The sequence below is a fragment of the Nicotiana tabacum genome, chromosome 17, assembly GCF_000715075.1.
Source record: "Nicotiana tabacum cultivar K326 chromosome 17, ASM71507v2, whole genome shotgun sequence".
Classification (NCBI taxonomy): domain Eukaryota; kingdom Viridiplantae; phylum Streptophyta; class Magnoliopsida; order Solanales; family Solanaceae; genus Nicotiana; species Nicotiana tabacum.
Window position 1 is genome coordinate 89,456,597 of NC_134096.1, and position 20,709 is coordinate 89,477,305.

Genomic DNA, 20,709 nt, shown 5'->3' on the forward strand with positions numbered 1-20,709 from the left:
CTCTTCCTTAGAACACCAAAATACCCCCATTCTTTGTCAACAAAATTTTTAAATGGCAAAAACGTCCAAATCTGTTCCGCAAAAAGAGCTCGCTTCTTCATCTCGACCTGCTGGTGGCGAGGATGTGGAAGAGCCCCGCCCTGAGGAATTCGTTCTGATTGGTTGTTCGACTGTAGGTGATTTTAAGATTGAAAAGCCTTCTCCGATACCTGGTCTGTGTGAGTCGATGTCGACGTACCAATGTTCGATTACCGAAAAAGTTCTCGATAAAGTTATACATGAATGTAACTGGGATAATAAACTCGTGGTAATCCCATCGCCCGATGAATCAATTACTACCCACGTCGAAGGGTTCTTAAGTGTTTATACTTATTCTTTCACGTTGGGACCCCTAGACCCTGTCATCGTTGCCTTTTGTAAGAGGTACGACGTGACACTCGGCCAAATCCACCTTTCCTTTTGGAGGATAGTGATTCTTCTTCGTTTTTTCTCGAGCAAGGTCGAGGGCGTATATTCACCCTCAATCACCTTATGCGCCTTTATAGTCCCCGACTTTATCGAGGAGGGTTGATCAAGCTTGCTCGCCGAGCAACCAAAGCACCATTCTCGAGCATAGAAGAGACTCGGGATCGGGGTTGGATGGGCCGCTTTGTTCGAGTCAGAACCTCGGACTTGATCCCTGCCGACGACTTGCCATTTCCCGAGAGATGGAACATGAGCCGTGAGTAAAAGTTTTTCTTTGCCCGTTTTGATTTTGTGATTGCCTTCTATTTTGTTGATCCATTTTCTGTTCCTAATCACAGCCGTAGCTCGAGCGCTAGAACCAATACCGAACCTTAGACAATGGGTCGAAGGTATGGTGTTGCAGAGACCATACTCCGAGCGTGCTTGGGTCGAATTATCAAAGGGTCGACGGGAGGGCCGCAGTCATGGTAAATCCCTTTTTGACTTGCTACATTGATTTATATGGTAAATCTCCCTCTTCCCTTTTGTAGGACTTGGGAAATATGTAGTCATGAGGCCCCCATCTGGTGATGAAGAAGTTCCTGTCCTGAAGCAGGTAAAAGAAAGGAAGAGAAAAGACGTATCGTGTTCCCCGGTCTAGGAAAAGAAGAAACCGGCTAAGAGATCTCGAAAGCCGATGGGGGGCTCTGGTGTTGTGCTTCCGGAAGTGGTCCGCCATTTAAGGGGTGAGCCCGAAGAAGAAGAGGAGAATTTAACCTGCGTACGGGCTAATGTTGTGATTCAATAGTCTTCCAATTTGGTGGAAGCAAATCAGGGAACCTTGGCCATAATCCCTGAGCAAAAAGAAGCCGGGATTGTCCCTTCTCGAGCTAAGATGATAAAAATGAATACCGAGGGTGGATTTTCTCGGGCAGTAGAAGATATTTTAAGGGAAGAGTTCGGGACAGTTGACATTGGCGGATCCCCTCAGATTTCGGATACCATGATTCGAGAGGCCGTCATGTTGGAGGATCGGTCCTATGAGGGTATTCAGGAGTCGACCGATATCCATAGTTTTCTGGAGGGGCTCGAGTCAGGTGCCTCGGAGGAGGTTACCTGTATTGGTGGAATGGAGGTACCCAAAAAAGCGTCGTGGTCGGGTTCTGCCGAGCCTTCATTGGTTTATAAACTGGTGGATCGATTTCCGGCCCCGAGTATCGATCCTGACCGGAGGCGGAAGATAGTGTTCTCCGTACCTACGGATACCTGAATATTTTCTTCCCCCGTGGGGGTCGCCAGTTATCTTCGGTCCATGGTGACCGAAGAGGACCAATCAATGATGAATGCGGTGGGGCCTGCCTGTCTCTTCAACGAGGCCCAACATGCTTTGAATCGGGTAAATCTAATGGCGTTTTCGTCGCTTCTTTTACATATAGAGTTGTAGGTAATTTTAATGCTTCTTTTTTTGTTTGCAGGCTTCAGTGTTGCATCACGAAGCCTTTCTTCATATCTGGGAGGAGCATGATGCCGAGGTTCGGAGCCTCACTGAGAAGAGCGACTCGTACAAGCTCCTTAGTGAAAATCTTCGAGCAGACTTGTCATCAGCTCGGGAAGGACATTAGGAGATGGCTGAGCAGGTATTCCGAATGTTCCATGATAGTGAAGATGAAAAAGAGATAACTACTAATGATCCGATTCTGCAGGTTCGGCAGCAGATCGAGTAGATTGGACGGCTTAACTTACAGGTAGATACGCTACTGGCCGAGGTAGAAGAATTCAAAAAGTGTATGGATATCCTTGCCTCGAAAAAGGAAACCATTGAAGCTCAGTTAGAGCTGTCTGATGCCCAACTTCGATCGGCGAAAGAAAACGCTACGGGGCTGATTGAAAAGATGAACGAGCTTCAGCATCGGTTGGATTTGGCCACTTCAGATAAAGCAAATTCGGCCAAAGAACTTGAAGTGGTCAGATCTAAGATGATCGAGGCCAATAAAAGAGCTGATGCCAAGGTGGCTCAGTTCAGGATTGATGTCGAGGTTAACAAAGCCAAAGCTGAGAGCATGGTTGAACATGCAAAATGGCAAGTTCGGAGAGAGGCTCTCGAGGAGGTAAGAGCTCGGGGCTTCGATATTGGGGCCGAGATTGAAGTCGCCAGGGCGGAAGAGAATAAAGCTCGGAGGTTGGCCTTTCCCGAGGAGGACTCCGATGACTCGGGGGAGTCTAAAGATGAGGACGATGCTGAGAATACAGCCTCCGATGAAGATTTGAGTCATTTAGGGCCTTAGGTCGTTTGCAGTGTTCTTTCGGTCCCGCTTTCAGTTTTTGTATAAAGAACTTCCTTTTGGTAGAGTAGATGTCTCTATAAAAAATATGTAAATATAAATCTCTCTTCCTTTTGAAAAAATAGCCTTTCGAGCTAAATAGATATTTTGAATTTTAATCTCTGTTGCCTTGTGGGTAGTCCACTTTGCTTTGTCGGGCTCGAACATCCTTCAACTTTAAATAGTCAACTGTTCATTTGAATTCGGAGAAATGAGTAGCTTTACTCGAAATAATGTAGCCCGTAGGCGTAATAGTCGAGTGAGTGCTTGATCGAACTCGAGATAAAAGTAGCTCGTGGGCTTAGTAGTCGATTGAATGATTCGAACTTGATGCAATGTAGCCCGTAGGCATAATAGTCGAGTGAGTGTTTGCTCGAATTCGAAATAAAAGTAGCATGTAGGCTTTGCAGTCGAGTGAATGATTCGAACTCGATGCAATGTAACCCGTAGTCACAATAGTCGAGTGAGTATTTGCTCAAACTCGAAATAAAAATAGCTCGTAGGCTTAGTAGTCGAGTGAATGATTCGAACTCGAAATAATGTTGCCCGTAGGCTTTAATGATCGAGTGAGTGCTTGCTCGAACATGAAAATAAAAGTAGCCCGTAGGCTTTTGCAGTCGAGTGAATGATTCGAACTCGATGCAATGTAGCCCGTAGGCATAATAGTTGAGTGAGTGTTTGCTCGAAATCGAAATAAAAGTAGCACGTAGGCTTTGCAAGCGAGTGAATGATTCGAACTCGATGCAATGTAGCCCGTAGTCATAATAGTCGAGTGAGTGTTTGCTCGAACTCGAAATAAAAATAGCTCGTAGGCTTAGTAGTCGAGTGAATGATTCGAACTCGAAACAACGTTGCCCGTATGCTTTAATGGTTGAGTGAGTGATTGCTCGAACTCGAAAATAAAAGTAGCCCGTAGGATTTGCAGTCGAGTGAATGATTCGAAATCAATGCAATGTAGCCCGTAGGCATAATAGTCGAGTGAGTGTTTGCTCGAACTCAAAATAAAAGTAGCCCGTAGGCTTTGCAGTCGAGTAAATGATTCGAACTCGATGTAATGTTGCCCGTAGGCATAATAGCCGAGTGAGTGTTTGCTCGAACTCGAAATAAAAATAGCCCGTAGGCTTAGTAGTCGAGTGAATGATTCGAACTCGAAACAACGTTGCCCGTAGGCTTTAATGGTCGAGTGAGTGCTTGCTCGAACTCGAAAATAAAAGTAGCTCGTAGGCTTTGTAGTCGAGTGAATGATTCGAACTCGATGCAATGTATCCCGTAAGCATAATAGTCGAGTGAGTGTTTGCTCGAACTCAAAATAAAAGTAGCCCGTAGGCTTTGCAGTCGAGTGCATGTTTCGAACTCGATGCAATGTAGCCCTTAGGCATAATAGTCGAGTGAATGTTTGCTCGAACTCGAAATAAAAATAGCCCGTAGGCTTAGTAGTCGAGTGAATGATCCGAACTCGAAACGTTGCCCGTAGGCTTTAATGGTCGAGTGAGTGCTTGCTCGAACTCGAAAATAAAAGTATCCCGTAGGCTTTGCAGTCGAGTGAAAGACCTCGAACTCGATGCAATGTAGCCCGTAGGCATAATAGATGAGTGAGTATTTGCTTGAACTCGAAATAAAAGTAGCATGTAGGCTTAGTAGTCGAGGGAATGATTCAAACTCGAAATAATGTTGTCTGTAGGCTTTTAATGGTCGAGTGAGTGCTTGCTCGAACTCGAAAAGAAAAATAGCCCATAGGCTTAATGGTCGAGTGAGTGCTTGCTCGAACTCGATCCTGTTTGCACAATAAATCTTGAATGTAAAATATCGATAAAGAATATTGTCTTTGCAAGTCGTTATACATGTGTTCATGTTTTGCGTCAGGCACAGGCTAACTACATAAGCATGGTTCGTTTTGTTGAGACACTGTTTGTCGTGAAATAACGAAGTAACTTCCTTTGCACCGAACTTTGATAATCATCACATATGCGTACAATGGTAAAGCCCCCCAGTATACGAGGTTGATTTTAAAGAGGCCTCGGATACTTAGCAGTAGTATCGTTTCCGCTATATGGCTGGTATCGATCTCTGGTCGATTTTTGCTTGGTAGTTCTTTTCGTAATGGACCTGGAAATCAACTGGTCATCTTCGACTCTTATTTTGGATTGGTATCGATTGTGCACATCGGTCCAAGTAATAGCTGGGTACTCGATCAGATTTTGCTTCAGTCGTCGTGATGCCATCGAGCTCTGCTCGTTTAGACCTTGAGTGAAAGCTTGAACAACCCAATCGTCTGTGACCGGTGGAAGATCCATTCGTTCCCTTTGAAAACGAGATACGAACTCCCTTAGCATCTCGTTATCCTTTTGGGTTACTTTGAACATGTCCGACTTTTTGGTTTCGACTTTAATGGCTCCGGCGTGCGCTTTTACGAAGCAATCTGCAAGCATAGCAGAAGAGTCAATAGAGTTAGATGGTAAATTATGATACCATACCATCTCCCCCTTTGACAGTGTTTCACCGAATTTTTTCAATAATACTGATTCGATCTCATCATCTTCCAAATCATTGCCCTTGACGGCATACGTGTAAGAAGTGACGTGCTCGTTGGGGTCGGTCGTTCCGTTATATTTGGGTATTTCGGGCATACGAAATATTTTGGGGATTGGTTTTGGGGTTGCACTCGAGTGGAAAGGCTTTTGAATGAGTTTTTTCGAATCTAGCCCTTTTATCATTGGTGGAGCTCCCGGGATCTGATCGATCCTGGAATTGTATGTTTCTACACTTTTTTTGTTGGCTTCGACTCGTTTTGTGAGTTTCTCGAGCATTTTGGTAATTTCGGGGGTAGTCCCCGATTCTTGTTCATTCGACTTCACTATGGTTGGTTCTATTCTGGGGGTGATTTCTCGAAGTGGGTTGGAATCCGGCCTGCTCTGTATATGAGTTTGGCTCTGTAACTGAGCTATCGCTTTTTGTTGGGTTTGTAACATCTCGAAGATCATCCATAAGCTGATTCTGATCTCCTCCACGTTATGGGTGTTTCGAGCTATAGATCGAGTACCGCCCTGAATGCTTTTTCCGGTTCAGGATGTTTGTTCACTTCAAGAGCCACTTGTGAATTGACATCTAGCGTTACTTCGACTTGAGCTTCGGTGACATCGTTAATTCGCCTTCCGGCCCTAGGTGTCAAGTTGTTGGTTTCGTCTTGAAGGCCGACTTCGAGGTCGATGGGTAAAGCCATTGCTGACTTTCAAGTTGCAAGCTGGAGTGTACTGTAAATTTATATCAAACAATTACTGTTATCCTTAGCCCCACGGTGGGCGCCAAACTGTTTACCCGAAAAATCGGATAACGTTAAATTTATGTATGGTTCTAAGGATACGTAATATCATTTGATACAAAGATAACAATACATGTATTTAGGCTATGAGAATAGAAAAGATGAACAGAAAAGTTGGGCAAGATAGAGTAAAACAAACATTATGAGATATCTTTGTGTATGAGTAAAAGATCCGTTTATTCCAATGTGTCTTTTTGTTTACAAGGACCCCCCTTTTATAATAGAGGGTCATTGCTCTATCTACAACAAAATAATAAAATAATACATATAGTGGAGGACCTTTGATGATTTGTCTCTTCCTTGATTCCCGTCAAGATTCTCTTCCTTGGTGCGGTTGTAACGGCCCTTGTCTGCGAGCTCGATACTGGTTCGAGCTCGGCACTGGACCGAGCCATCGACCTTGGTCCAAGCTCGATTCTGACCTGGGGGTCTCAGTATTCGGCGTGAGAGTGTTGGTCAGTCTACGCATCTTCGATGATCTCTATTTTGCTTCGTAGCTTGATTTGGATATGAGCTCGATAATGATACCGAGCTTGTCATTGATCGGTCTTAGAGCTCAGAGCTCGACGTCCTTACTTCGTACCTTGACCGGACTTGTTATGTAGATATCCTTTGATCGATACATCATTATCTCGAGCAGTCTGTACGACTGACTCAAATCGGTTTTTACCGTATACAAAACTAAATCTTTTCATATGTCGAATAAATAAAAAAACTAGAAACAAGCGAAAAAAAGAAGAAATAGACAAAAGAAGAGGAGAAGAAGCAAAAAATCAATTAAATGTATTATGTTCCTTACAGCCTTTTTTTTTTCTTTCCTTTGCTTGATTTCATTCCTTTCGATCTCTATCTCCAATCCTAGCAATCCAAACCCCTATTCATAATCTTTGTCTGTTTTAATATTATTTGGTGTGATTGTCCGGTACAACTTTATTTTTTAAAAGCACAACAAATCTCAATAATTTAATGTCTTACTTATAGTAACATTCATACTTATTTATCTATTTATCTATACTAAACTAAAAGTACGAAGACCCTTAACGAAATATCGTTTGCCTTTTTTGTCATTTGAAACTAGATTTCACATTGGATAAAACTGTAATTTAATTATTATTCTAATATCTATTTTAAATTAACTAAAGTAAATCTTTCCTTATTAAACTAGATAATTAGGTAAGAACTCCTAATATTTAGGAATTTAAATCGAGTAAAACTTTATTTATATAAAAAAACCTTACCTAAATTAACTTCCCACGGTACCCTAATTTAAATAGGACAAGACCGTTTACACACATATAAACTAAAACACTTACATCGGTAGAATTAACTAAAAGATCATTTTTAAAATTATTTTTTAATATGAATTTCATAATACTACTTCTAAGATTGTATTACTGCAGTGACTACAATTGTGAACGAATCTTAAAAATAAACACTAGTCTTAATTTTTAAAATCTGAGTAAGTCATGGACTCATTCCTGCTCATTAATCATTATGAAGCAAAATAGGTTCCAGTTTGAATGAAATTTTCAAAACCTCTTTGCTCATCTATAAAAGAACTTCACGGTTATTTTGTGTAAACGTATAATAAAGCTTTGACTATTGGCATTATTTAGGATAAGGTTTGAGCTTTTTTCCCCCTCTCTGATCTTTCTAACCTTAACTTATTCTTCACAGGGTGTAAATTGATATATTGGTAATTTGGTTACTTATTTACTTTGAAGTATTGGATTGCTTGAATGCATTTCTTTAAGTATATAATTGTATTTGTGTAGATTAGTGGATTGTGTAGGATGGGTTTTTACTATGATGCTTTGATTTAATTTTAGCTAATAAATTTGGCAATTTTTATTATGCAATATTAAATGTATTGACTTCAACTTAAAAGGACATTGTAAGCATCGTGTATTTCTTCAAGCTCTTATTCCTGGGGTGTCACATGTGATTCACGACCACAAGCTATAAATAATTGTATGTGATAGTATCCAATAAGTCAACTATAAACTCTTGATTTTGTTTATTACTTTCAGTGACTTTATCAAAGTAATTCTATTTCTTAGCAGATTGAACAAAATACGGGGGATGGGGACGTTGGTGGATATTTTAAAGAGGGTGGTTTAAAGGGTGCTGGAAAATCAACATTGGTATTTTGGTTAGACATTCTGTTGTGTAGCAGTTAGTAACTAAATTTTGTTTATTGAACCTTTGTTATTTGAATTAGATAGGATGTCCTATTATTTAAAACTTATAATTCCATTTAGATTCTACCACTTCTTTGCAATAAACATATAAAATTAAACATTAATGTAAATACTTCAATTGGAATAAACACATAATATTGAAACGACAACTAATCATTAAATAACACTTAATTCTTATACATGTAATATAGGAGTCCTAAAAGTAAAATCGCACACATAATACCACATATTTAAAGGAAAATACGTAGGGTAGTGTTCTTTTCTTTATTGATTAATTAGATAAATAGGATACAATTATCATTATTTTGAAAAACTTATACTTTTTTCGTTATCTTTATTTTATAATAACTCAAACACAATCTTCTATAAAAATTATTTATTTATTTTTTATAAAAAAAAAAATTGTACTCATTAGCACGAGATACACGCGTAACACACATATTCTAAAAACTAGTACTATATTAAAAGCACGAAGCCCATGTCGAAATGTTGTTCGCTTTTTCTACACTTAATAAGTGTGTTCTAAGTTGGAAACAGAATATTTTTTCTTTTAATCGGATGTCTTTCGAAGGGATATGAGGCTTTTGGATTTCTTAATAAATGCATGGAAACGGTTCACATTGTAACTTTTGAACTTTTAAGCATAAGTTGAATCGTACATTGCATGAAATAAATGACAAACATAACATTGCTGATTATTAGAAGGAACTCTTAAATGCCCAATAAGTATTTTTTTAAATATATTTATTAGAATATGTATTTACATTTTTGTACAAAAATATTTTTGAAGTAATGTTTAGCTGAAGGGTAGAGTATTCACTCAGTATTTGATGGTTATATTTGTAAATAAACTTTTAGCTTTAGGATACGCGTTTTGCGCGTGTATATATACCGGTGAGTGTTAAATTTTTAAAAATTTATATAAATATTATTTCCTCTATTTCAATTTACATAACACATTTTTCTTTTAAAAAAGATCGATATATAGAGAGAGAGAGATTGATTTATATCATGTATATTTTTTAGTTGTTGACGAAAATAATATATACATAGTAATTAATATTAATCAAAGATCCAATGTTATTTGTTTTTAGTCCTCTTGTATTTAGAAAAATATAGATCGACTTGCGACTTTGAATAATTTTAATACAGAGTTTTAATTTTGTGAGTTAAAATTTTTCTTTTCTATTTTTTTTAGGATAAATACCAATAAAATTTGCTGCCTTCAACTTTTAGAAAATATAATTCCACCAACCAAAACTTAATTAATTTTGCTAGTAAACTTTGTGACGTTATTGATTACTGTAACTTTTGTACTAATAATCCGTAATTGTAACTTTTACCAATTGATGATTTCTGACATTGACCAATTATTTGTTTGGTTGGAGTTACGCTTTTGTTGTTAAACTAAATGTTTCATAACACTAATAATTCATCATCTTTCTACCTATTTAAAGGCTCTTGAGTCTTGATTACTAATTCTTGAGTCTTGATTACTAATAAATATTTTCTCCGTCTTAAATTATTTGTTGTATTTCTCTTTTACACGTCTTTAAAAAAAATATTAATTAAAATGATTTTTTGACTATTTACCCTTATTTATGTATTTAATAATCTCTCTTCATTGAACATTTACTTTATTTATGTGTCATCTACATCTTCAAGAATAATTACTACTAAGGATAAAATAGAAAAAAATAATTAATTTTATCTTGAACTTCTAAAATAATAAATAATTTGAGACAGAAGGAGTAAAAATTAATTCTTCATATTAGTTGTATATTAGCTTATTTTAACTCTAATTCCCCGTCTAACTTTACTTTTAGTATAAACAATAGTACTGGATAAAAAAAAAATGGAAGAACCAATAATAGTATTTCTTTTCTTCAAATTAAAAAGTAATAGCAGTTCTTCATTTTTTGACTTTAATGTCTTGAATACAAATATAATGTTTAGTGGTTAGATATTAAAACATTGAAAATTTGAATTCCTAAATGGCAGTTCAACGTCAAAATTAGTTGTTATAATTGGTCCTAAATATTAGGATTTTGAATTATAAAAGGAAAATTTTAGTTGATTTAAATGTCCTAAATATTGAGATTTCCTACTACAATAAATAAAGTTTAGTTGATTTCAAAATTTTAAATATTAGGAAAATTAATAAAATGACTATTTTATCCGGTGTGAATTCTATTTTTTAAGGGTAAAAAGGCGAACGACATTTCGTCAAAGGGCATTCGTGTTTTTACATATAATATATAGGCAAATCAAAAGATTGGATATGGTTCTTCTTGATTGAAGCAGCTTATTTTCATGCACAAATAATATTGTATTTTGTGTAAGTTTCACTACAAGAAAATAGGCCTTTAGCGAAGGGAAATTCGGTCGTTAAAAGCCCTAATCCAGTCGTTAATAGTCAATAACGACCAGGAAAAAGCCGGTCGTCACCGGTCGCTAAAAGCCTCGACATTAAAAGTTTACGACCGGATCTCAGATCGGTCGTTAAAGAACCTTTAGCGACAACAAGAGAAATCCGGTCGTTGTAGCTCCTTTTAGCGACCACATTTCCATTTGTTACTTGTAATTCCGGTCGTTAAATCTTGTAATTATGACAACAAATTTGGTCGTTATTCTTTCACCTTAACTAGTTGTTTATTAATCTTCCACAACAATCGAACCGAATCTTTCAAGGTTTAGATACACATACACATCTTAAAAGACATTATTATATATGTTCATATAAATTTCATAGTCTATTACAAAGAACTAAAGTGTTATATTACAAGAATATACCTATCCAATTTGTATGACAGTATGTTGTCAACTCCTAACAAAAGAGAACAGAATTCATGTACAAGTGAGAACATCTTTAAACAACTCTAAACAAAATAGAAAACATGTATCTCTTGTGCTTCAACTTGTTTTTTAATATTTGCAGTTGTTTATACTTGCTCTGTACTTTCTTCTGGGAAAATTTCTTTAAACTTCAAATTCTTGATCTCCTGAAAGAACAAAGATTAAAAAAAAATTATTAATAGAAAGACTTCAAAATCTTGACAAGCATATACACAGGCATGTGTCCACATCACTATGTTACAAAGGATGAGAGGTACAATATAATCAATTTGGCTTAATAATTCAGTGGAACAGCTAAACCATGGATAAATTTTGACCTCTCTAAATGAAAGCGGCTAAATACAACATACTTTAAAGGTTTTATTATTGATATTTAAATGGGCATTGATGGTCATTCTTCTGTTGGGTGCGTTATGAACACAACAAAAATTAGTTAAACATCTCCAAAACACACTGCTTTAGAAAAGCGCTTGGAAGGGATACTGAGCACTGACTCCTATGAATGAACTATGGGAGGACCCATTAAACAAATTTCTATTTTTTCAGTATTGCTAGTTCTATTAACAAGCCAAAATGAAGTATATGAAGATCCAATCAAGAACATTTGGGATGAAAGTTGTTCAACTACATAAAGCCATTCAAATTGACACAAGTTTCAAGTTTGCAATAGGCATGGAATATAATATGACCTTATTAACGAATTATAAGCAACACGAAAGAATGGAAGAGGGGAAACCATATAAGTTTCTGTATGGGATCTATAGACAGCAAAAACCGATAGAGCAGGAGCCAACCAAAAAACAAAGTACTCTAACTAAGAAGAAAACCTAAATGTAATCAACCATACCAATAATAGAACAAGATAAATCAAACAACAAACGTGAAATACCAAATTGATGAGATGACGTACAAGATGTCGAGGATCAGCCAGCATTGGGAAAAGACCTCAGACAATAAGAGATTGCCTTGCCTGAATATGACGAAATTAAACACAAGATCTGTCAGCTTCATTGTCAATAAAATGTTACACAAGATTACGTAAAAACAATTAACGAGGAAAAACAATAAGCAGATGAAATAAAGTAAAAGAGCAAGGAGACACTAGTAGATCACTACATTGGTAGTGAAACTAGAAAGATGTGATCGATAAATAGTGTAGACGCTTCAAAAGCTAATCATTGCAATTTCAAACATCTTTGTCATTATGATATTTTCATATAATAAAATTGAAGAATGAAAATTATAGATCAAAATAAATAAGTCAAATACAACAGGATATGTTAACATTTCAGCTGTCAGATACTGCAATTACATCAAATAGGTTTACCATAGGACTCGCTATAAACAAGAAAAATGACAAATTGAAACACAAAATTAAAAAAAATTTCAAAAAACTCTTCCACAATCGTTAAGAAGGGGAAAAAATAGAATAATCACGTCGATACAAAAAAAAAATGGAGCACAAACTTCAGTATTATTACTAAAGTAATTTATAGTGGAGTCGAACAACGGATGACATAATATCAGTTTAAATGAACAGATCAATTGAACTACTTAATCAAACGACAAATCTAAATAGGAAACAGAAAAATATCAAGTAAACAAAGGTGCAATAGTTTAATACTCAGTCTCTACTAATGCATTTAACAGGCTATCGGCCGATGAGCTGGATTTGATAGTTAAAAAAACTTTGAGCCCTAGGTTGTACCTCAAATGCACCGCTAGCACTCCACTTCAGTTGATTTATCTTGAGTCGAGGAATGACAAAAGACAATACTGGCATTGCTGGCCTATATTTAGCTATCAATCTATTTACATGAGCATAAATTACAACTCTTATAAAGAAAGAGAATCAATATCCCAAGAAATATAGTAATAATGACAAACTCTACTTTGATGCCCTTCCAAATGAAGTGAAACAAATAATTACTGATGCTTTCACTTTAATGGTGACTTTTACCTAGAGAATAAAGGAATATAGAGTTATTGAGGCAAACACATACACAATTCAATTTCCAGAAATCTTTTTTTTTCCTATTTTAAGAAAGGCATTCGCATTTTAAATAAAAATACCGCTGTCGAGGCAATTGATTCCAGATGTGTCATGGGGTAATGGATCAGATGTTATGGCATAAATAGATACAGACTATGCAATTGTGAGAATTGAGATAAAATATGAATAAGACAATGCAAAACACAAATTAGGGTTCGAGGAGACTATTGAATACAAATAACCAACAACAGAAAAGTAAAACAACACCGAAAGAACTGTTAGATTGCCAAACCATCGCAGGAACTTCCATTATAATACTCAAAAGTAGATTACTAAACCATTGCAGTTTCTGTAAAAGATAATAAATACGATCAAAAAAGAGATGGCCAGAACTGCAAAAAAACACCCAATTTCACACTCCATAGTTTCTACTGCAGGTTTAGGGATTTGGCGAGACTTACCTTGAATAGAAAGAGAAGAAAATTGTAGATCGATTTTTTATCAGTCACAGGTGATGAGCAAATCAGTTTGAACCGCATAATTTACTCTTCGAAAACAGAGAGAATGGCTTAGGGTTCTTTTTCTGTTTCTTTTTCCTTTATTTGGGGAGGGGGTGGTGGGATGGGGTTGGGAAAAGTAAAAGAGAGGGAAAAATAAAAGCCTTAATGATTTGTTGATTAATTTAGTTTTACAGCCGGATATTATACTTTTAAAGGAGCAAATATTTTCTCCTCATTAATGCTGAACTAAAAATTGGCTTTAATGACCGGAGAAAAAATTAGTCGTGATTAGTACACTTTTAACGACCAGATTCATGTCATTTCGTTAAGAAGTGGTCGCTAAAGATCAAGTTTCTTGTAATACTAAAAATATGTTATTCAACTAAAAATATGTTATTCAATTTAAAGTAAGTTTACCTTAATTACTAGTGTAATATTCTTATATTCTAGTTGGTGTACAGCTAGTCCATGAAATATACAGCTCCCCATTATCCTCTTACATAAGACACACCTGCACATCTTTATTTATTTTATGTGCAAATTTCAAAGTTTTCTTCTTTTGCGTGATTCTCGGTAGGTTTCGTCCTAAGCAAACATGAATTATAACTATTTAGAGCTTTTCTTTTAGAACGTGGAATCCTTTTACAATGACAACACCAAAAAGTACTCCAATCCTTTTAGGAATCAAATTTTATTTCTATAAGGAAGCAAAGTTATAAATAGAATTACTAGATCAACGCTTAACCCTATTTCTTTGTCCGGAATAGTATTATATTCTTTCTTTGGATCACAGCTAGCAGCCGTCGTTGGCTTTCTCTAACAAAGTGAGTGCATTTGAATTAAAACCTCTTTTCTTCTCTAATTGCTTTGTTCTTCGTCTTTTAGTTTATATATCTTTTCTAAAAAAATTATATAAACGTCTCAGCAGTATGGTAATGGAAACTCACATCCCAGAAGAGGAAATAGTAATGGACATCCTCAGCAGACTACCAGTGAAGACTCTTTTTCGATTCAAGTGCGTTTCAGAATCTTGGAAGATAATAATCTCTCAGCCTTACTTTAAGAAGAAGCATCTCAATCATGCTAAGAACCAACTGAATTCCCAAAAATTGCTTTTTGCCGGAAGTAGGAGGGATAAAACTATTTACTTCTATTGTTATTCTTTATCCCCCGTTCAACTTGTTAAGGATAGAAGGAGTCTTGATTGGCCTTTAAATTCTGAAATTCCATATTGCCGTATGAAAGTCTTTGCTAGTTGCGACGGCTTGTTTCTCATTGGAATTTGGAGTAAACCTGACGATCAACCTTCATTGTTATTGCTATGGAACCCCACCACACGAGAATCAATAATAATTCCCCATGAAACGCCACAGCTGGTATCTATTTACGGATTGGGATATGACTCTACTAGTGATGATTATATACTGTTTAGGGTTGACAGGGAGGAACAAGCAGTCGATGAAATTCTCGCACTGAAAAATGGTTCCTGGAGAAAAATTTATAAAACCTCAAGTTGGGAGGTTTCCTATTTGTTGTCTAGTTGGCATTGTTTGGCATTCGTACATGGAACATTTCATTGGCTTGGTTTCCTACCAGGGTTCTCTATGGCTTCATTTAATATTTCAGATGAAAAGTATAGAGAAATACCATTGCCAGAGACAATGCCATTAATGACAGAGACAGGACCAGAGGCATTTTATTTTGATGTGGGCGTATCAGTAGTGGAAGGAATGCTTAGTGTTTTTTATAACGACGAGATAACTTTTAATTTATGGGTAATGAAAAATTATGGTGTCATAGAATCTTGGACAAAATTGCTCAATATACCAAGTAATGGAATTCATTTTATCAGGCCCATATATAAGTTTTCCGATGGTGAAATGCTACTTCGCTACAGAGATTGGATAGCAAGTCCTGTTTATACAACATCCGATGGACCAATTGGATTAAGCAAACGGATATGGCCTCAAGCTTGTGATATTGGTGCAATCAGAATTTATGAGGATGGTTTTATTTATACGGAAAGTTTGATCTCTCCAAAATTAGATCATTAATTTGTGTGCTGGCCGTCTAAACAATAAGTATGACTCTCATTAGTTAGTATAAGTACTTGCTTATGATGTAAGATTAAATGTTTTATTTCTTTCTAGTTCTATTTGTTCTTCTGCCTTTTTTCCTACTCCAGAAGGCATTCAGCATTTTCACTTCTTCGTAATTTCAACAAAAGGAAAATCCCTCAATTAGTATTATTCAATGGAATAAAAGATACGAATAACTTCGTTCCAATTTATGTGAACCGTAACAAACTCTAAAGCAAACAGTATACCTTCGTCTCTTGAAATTAACTCATTTGAAAAGGTTAATCCAGGCATTAACCCAAATAGTTGTCCACCCTACCACTTAAACTAAAAATAATCGGTGAATGTATAATATATGCATAATTTTTATGTATTATATGTATATAATTGTGTATAATCTAGGTATATGACTAGAAAAAACAAACAATTAATATAACTGGCTATTTGATAGAACGTGGAATCCTTTTACAATGCTAACACAAAATGTACTCCAATCCTTTTAGGAATCAAATTCTATTTCTACAAGGAAGCAAAGTTATACATATATACAATTACTGTATCAACGCTTAACCCTATTTCTTTCTCTGCAATAGCATTATATAATCTTTCACTGGATCACAGCTACCTGTCTTCTCCAACAAAGTGAGTGCGTTTGAGGTACTTCTCTAATTGCTAGCTTTCTATTTAGTCTTTGTTCTTCGTTTTTTCGTATATCTTCCTTATAGAAGTTAACGTCTTCAACCTGTGAACTAGCAAAGCATTTTGGTGGTAATGGAAATTCACATACAAAAGGATGAAATACTTATTGACATCCTCACCAGGCTACCAGTAAAGTCACTTGTTCGTTTCAAGTGTGTTTCAGAATCTTGGAATACATTGATCTCTGAACCTTATTTTAAGAAGAAACATCTCAATCATGCCAAGTACCAACCCAATTCCCAAAAATTGCTTTTTTCCCAATGGTCCCCTAAGGATAAAGTTTTTGACTTCTATTGTTATTCTTTATCCTTGGTTCAACTTGTTAAGGATATCAGGAAATTTGATTGGCCTTCAAGTTGTAATCCAGCAGATGGTATAAAAGTCTATTGTTGTTGCGATGGCCTGTTTCTCATCGGGATTTGGAGTAATCGTGATTTGGCACAACCTTCAATAATATTGGTATGGAATCCCTCCACAGGGGAATCAATAGTACTTCCTCACTCGGAAAACTCTACTAGTGATGACTATGATGAGAAAACTATTTATGGATTGGGATATGACTCTACTAGTGATGACTATAAAGTTCTTAGGATTGACATGTGTTGGTATGACAAACAAATTCTGGCATTGAAAAGTGGTTCTTGGAGAAAAATTGATAAAACTTTAGGTAGGACAAATATCTCTTTGTTGTCTACTATGGAATGTTTGACACATGTACATGGAGCTCTTCATTGGCTTGGCTGGTTATCAAAGCTCTTTGTGGTTTCATTTAATATTTCAAATGAGATGTTCCGAGAGATACAATTGCCCGAGATGATGTGTCTGCTCCCTTTAAACAAAATCATTGTTGATGTTGATGTGGGCCTATCAGTGTCGGGAGGAATGCTTTGTGTTTATTATAACAAGATAACTTTTAATTTATGGGTAATAAAAGACTATGGTGTCAATGAATCTTGGACAAAAGTATTAGCTATACCAAATAACGAGATTTATCGTATCATGCCGATATATAGGTTTTCAGATGATGAAGTGTTACTCAACTATCGAGATTGGAGAACACTAACAAGAATTGAATATAGGATAATATCTGATGGATTACTGGGATTAAGCAATCGAATATGGCCTCTAGATTGTAATGATATTGATGTAGTTACCATTGATCACAAAAGTACTTTTCAATCTGTTTATACGGAAAGTTTGATCTCTCCGAAATTGGGTCATTAAATTGTGTTGGCTGTCTGAAAATAATTATGGCTCTCATGTAAGATTGAGGCACCTTGTTCATGTTACAATGTCATTCTTATAATCTTATCTACTACTTTGAAATGCAGTGACTTTTGAAGTTGCGTAATTGAGATACTTTCATTTTATATAGTGTTGTTTGGTCATTCATGTATTAATTATGTTAGTAAATCAAGTATCTTCTGGATGCACATCTGTTCATTTTGTTAGTAACTCAAGCTTTCTACCTCGCGAGTAGGGCATATGGGTTCATCTTTTAAGGTTTTTAATATTGAACCAATTATATTTTAAAATTATGGATTCATATCTACTATATATGCAATTTTAGTGAATTTTTATATATAAATTTTTACTACACGTCAAAAACTATGGGTTCAGTTGAACTAGTCATTAATACACTACATACGCCCCTGGAGTAGGGGCGGTCCCACCTTATAAGAAGAGAGTTTACTTGAATCCGCTGCATGACTTCATACAACAAAATTAATTATTTTTAGATGTGAATTTCATCTGAAAAGCATAAAGCCTTTATACAGTACTCACTTTGTTGCTTTTGAATTTAGTTATATATGATGAATATATGGGGGAAAACATTTAATTTGATACTGCTATTAAGATGGTGAACATGTGAAAGAGCTATGGAAGACTACTAAAACATTCTGATACAATAAAATTTTAATTTTTGATACTTGTCAAAAATGACTAATAAGAGTGGCAGCTTGTTCAAAAAAGACCAAAAAGAGTATTTCTTTGGCTGGTTAATTGCTATCTGGAGACTGGAGTTCATAGGTACTTTGTTAATGGAAACAAAGATTCTGAATCAGCTTACTCGTTATGTATTCGTGTCTTTGACCACTTTGTTGGAGTTTTCAGACTGCAACAATTGAGGAAAAACACTCACCTGCTTTTATTCAAACTCATCAGCAGTGGCTGCAAGAACCTGCAGTAAGCAAGAGAACTCTTTAACTTTATTCTGTCATGCCCAAACTTTTTAAAATTCACTGATCTATCAATCAAAGAAAAGATTGCACTTTCCATTCTAGGACAATTAACAAACAACAAAAATCCAATTGTTTAATTATAACATCTCATTCAAGTGAAAAGATTCTTACCTGCCAACTTGGCCGTCTCCACACTGATAAACTGATCTGTTGGATTTTATATAGACATTGAAAATTGTATATTAGACGCTCCTCCTTCCAACTTAATTCTTTTAGATGCTACTGCTATGAAATGTACTCAAGGTAATCCAGGTACCACATTATAAGTAGTTGGAAAGTAAATAGTGGCCAGCTCCAATTTCAAGCAAAATCACTATATGAATTCAAGTCCATTTTTGTTCAGCTGACCTATTTGATTGTTTCTCAAAAATAACTGGAAAATGCTGCAACAATAAATTCTATCTATAATATCTTGAGCTCAAATGAAGACGGCTACAAAAGAGAACTGAAGTAAATGGAAAGATATTTCATATACCCTAAAGGCGCTTTTTCCATACGAGGACAAAGAACAAACAACATTAATTAAAATTATTACACAACACTTGTGCTGATATTAAACTTAACACACAAACTACATATGTGGATTCTTAAAAGAACAGCACAAACCTAACTCTACCATTCCAAAAAATAAAAACGAACCAAGAATAATACTAAAATTTAGAAGTCTTCATCCAACTTGAACTCATGAGTAGCACCATTCCCATTCAAACTGGACATAACAGAAGCTTTCTGATACTCCCCAACTCTCTTCTCAAAGAAATTAGTCTTCCCTTGTAAACTAATCAGCTCCATCCAATCAAACGGATTCTGAGCATTGTATAACTTATCATAACCCAAAGCATCCAACAATCTATCAGCCACGAATTCAATGTATTTGCTCATCAAATCTCCATTCATTCCCACCAGCGCACAAGGCAGCGCGTCACACACAAACTCCCTTTCTATCTCCACAGCATCTGCAACAATTCCCTTAACTCGTTCCTCAGTAAGCTTCGTCCTTAACAAACTATAAAGCAAACAAGCAAAATCACAGTGCAAACCTTCGTCCCTTGAAATCAACTCGTTCGAGAAGGTTAATCCAGGCATTAACCCCCGCTTTTTTAACCAGAATATAGCACAGAAGCTTCCAGAGAAAAAAATACCTTCCACACAAGCAAATGCAACCAAACGCTCCGCAAATGTTTCGGAACCGTCGATCCAACGTAGTGCCCACTTCGCCTTCTTCTCAACACAGGGGATAGTCTCAACTGCGCGGAATAATCTGCTTTTTTCGTCAGAGTCCTTGATGTAAGACTCTAGAAGCAGACTGTACATCTCGGAATGGATGTTTTCAATCGCGATTTGGAAGCCGTAGAAAGCACGCGCCTCCGCAACTTGGACTTCTTTCATGAACCTTCCGGCTAGGTTTTCTAAAACGATGCCGTCTGAGGCGGCGAAAAAGGCAAGGACATGAGTGATGAAATGCCTTTCGCCGGGGGTTAGGGTTTCCCAGTGACGGGTATCTGAAGATAAATCGACTTCCTCAGCAGTCCAGAAAGAGGCTAAGGCTTTTTTGTACATTTCCCAAATTTGTGGGTATTGAATTGGGAACATACAGAACCGATCTGGGCTTGAGGCCAGCAAAGGCTCTTCTGGAATTAGAGGCATTTTTGTTTTCCTTTCTGAAAATTGGATATGAAAGATATTTTCTAGGGTTTTGTAAAGATGAGTGGCTTGAGAAAGAATGGTGGGAATGAGAAGATATATAAAGGCGGCAGCCAAAGAGGGGTTAGGTTTGAATGAGAGGGTGAGAGCGCGATTTTTGAATTTTTTGAGGAGAAGCTTGCGGGAGAATTTTGATTTTTGTTAAAACTGTTAAAAAAGCTTGCGGGAGAATGAATATAATCCAACTGGCTGAAGAGACTAATGGACCACAAATTTTTGAGTTTCAAATTTTGCCGCCACTATTTAGATATTTCAATATTTACTTTTCCTTTCTACGCAAATTATTACATGCGGGAAAAAGAAATTTTTACTACAATTTACAACCGAATAAATTCTACGTTATTTCTGACG

General features: G+C 36.2%; 3 protein-coding genes and 1 long non-coding RNA gene across 4 annotated transcripts; 2 read left to right on the plus strand and 2 right to left on the minus strand.

Moving 5' to 3' along the window:
* Positions 1–11,082: 11,082 nt before the first annotated feature.
* LOC107781039 (uncharacterized) lies at positions 11,083–13,735 on the minus strand. The gene is made up of 3 exons (XR_001646944.2): positions 13,596–13,735; positions 12,052–12,111; positions 11,083–11,287 (listed from the first exon to the last, which is right to left on the minus strand). It is a non-coding gene; the product is annotated as an uncharacterized LOC107781039 (long non-coding RNA).
* A 586-nt stretch (positions 13,736–14,321) lies between these two features.
* Positions 14,322–15,859, plus strand: LOC107781038 (F-box/kelch-repeat protein At3g23880-like). Its single transcript, XM_075233775.1, has one exon. It carries the CDS (start codon positions 14,564–14,566, stop codon positions 15,686–15,688), a length of 1,125 nt encoding a protein of 374 aa, XP_075089876.1. The 5' UTR covers positions 14,322–14,563; the 3' UTR covers positions 15,689–15,859.
* Positions 15,860–16,247: 388 nt separating this feature from the next.
* LOC107781037 (F-box protein CPR1-like) lies at positions 16,248–17,767 on the plus strand. Its single transcript, XM_016601664.2, has one exon. The coding sequence runs from the start codon at positions 16,484–16,486 to the stop codon at positions 17,633–17,635; it is 1,152 nt and encodes a 383-aa protein (XP_016457150.1). The 5' UTR covers positions 16,248–16,483; the 3' UTR covers positions 17,636–17,767.
* Positions 17,768–19,176: 1,409 nt separating this feature from the next.
* Positions 19,177–20,354, minus strand: LOC107781035 (ribonucleoside-diphosphate reductase small chain). The gene is given in 1 exon segment (NM_001325308.1): positions 19,177–20,354. A coding segment is annotated over 1 exon segment (990 nt). The 5' UTR covers positions 20,302–20,354; the 3' UTR covers positions 19,177–19,311.
* Between the last annotated feature and the right edge of the window lie 355 nt (positions 20,355–20,709).

Excerpts from the sequence above, each read along its gene's own strand:
- LOC107781038 (XM_075233775.1), top strand. The coding sequence starts at position 14,564 with ATGGTAATGGAAACTCACATCCCAGAAGAGGAAATAGTAATGGACATC.
- LOC107781037 (XM_016601664.2), top strand. The coding sequence starts at position 16,484 with ATGGAAATTCACATACAAAAGGATGAAATACTTATTGACATCCTCACC.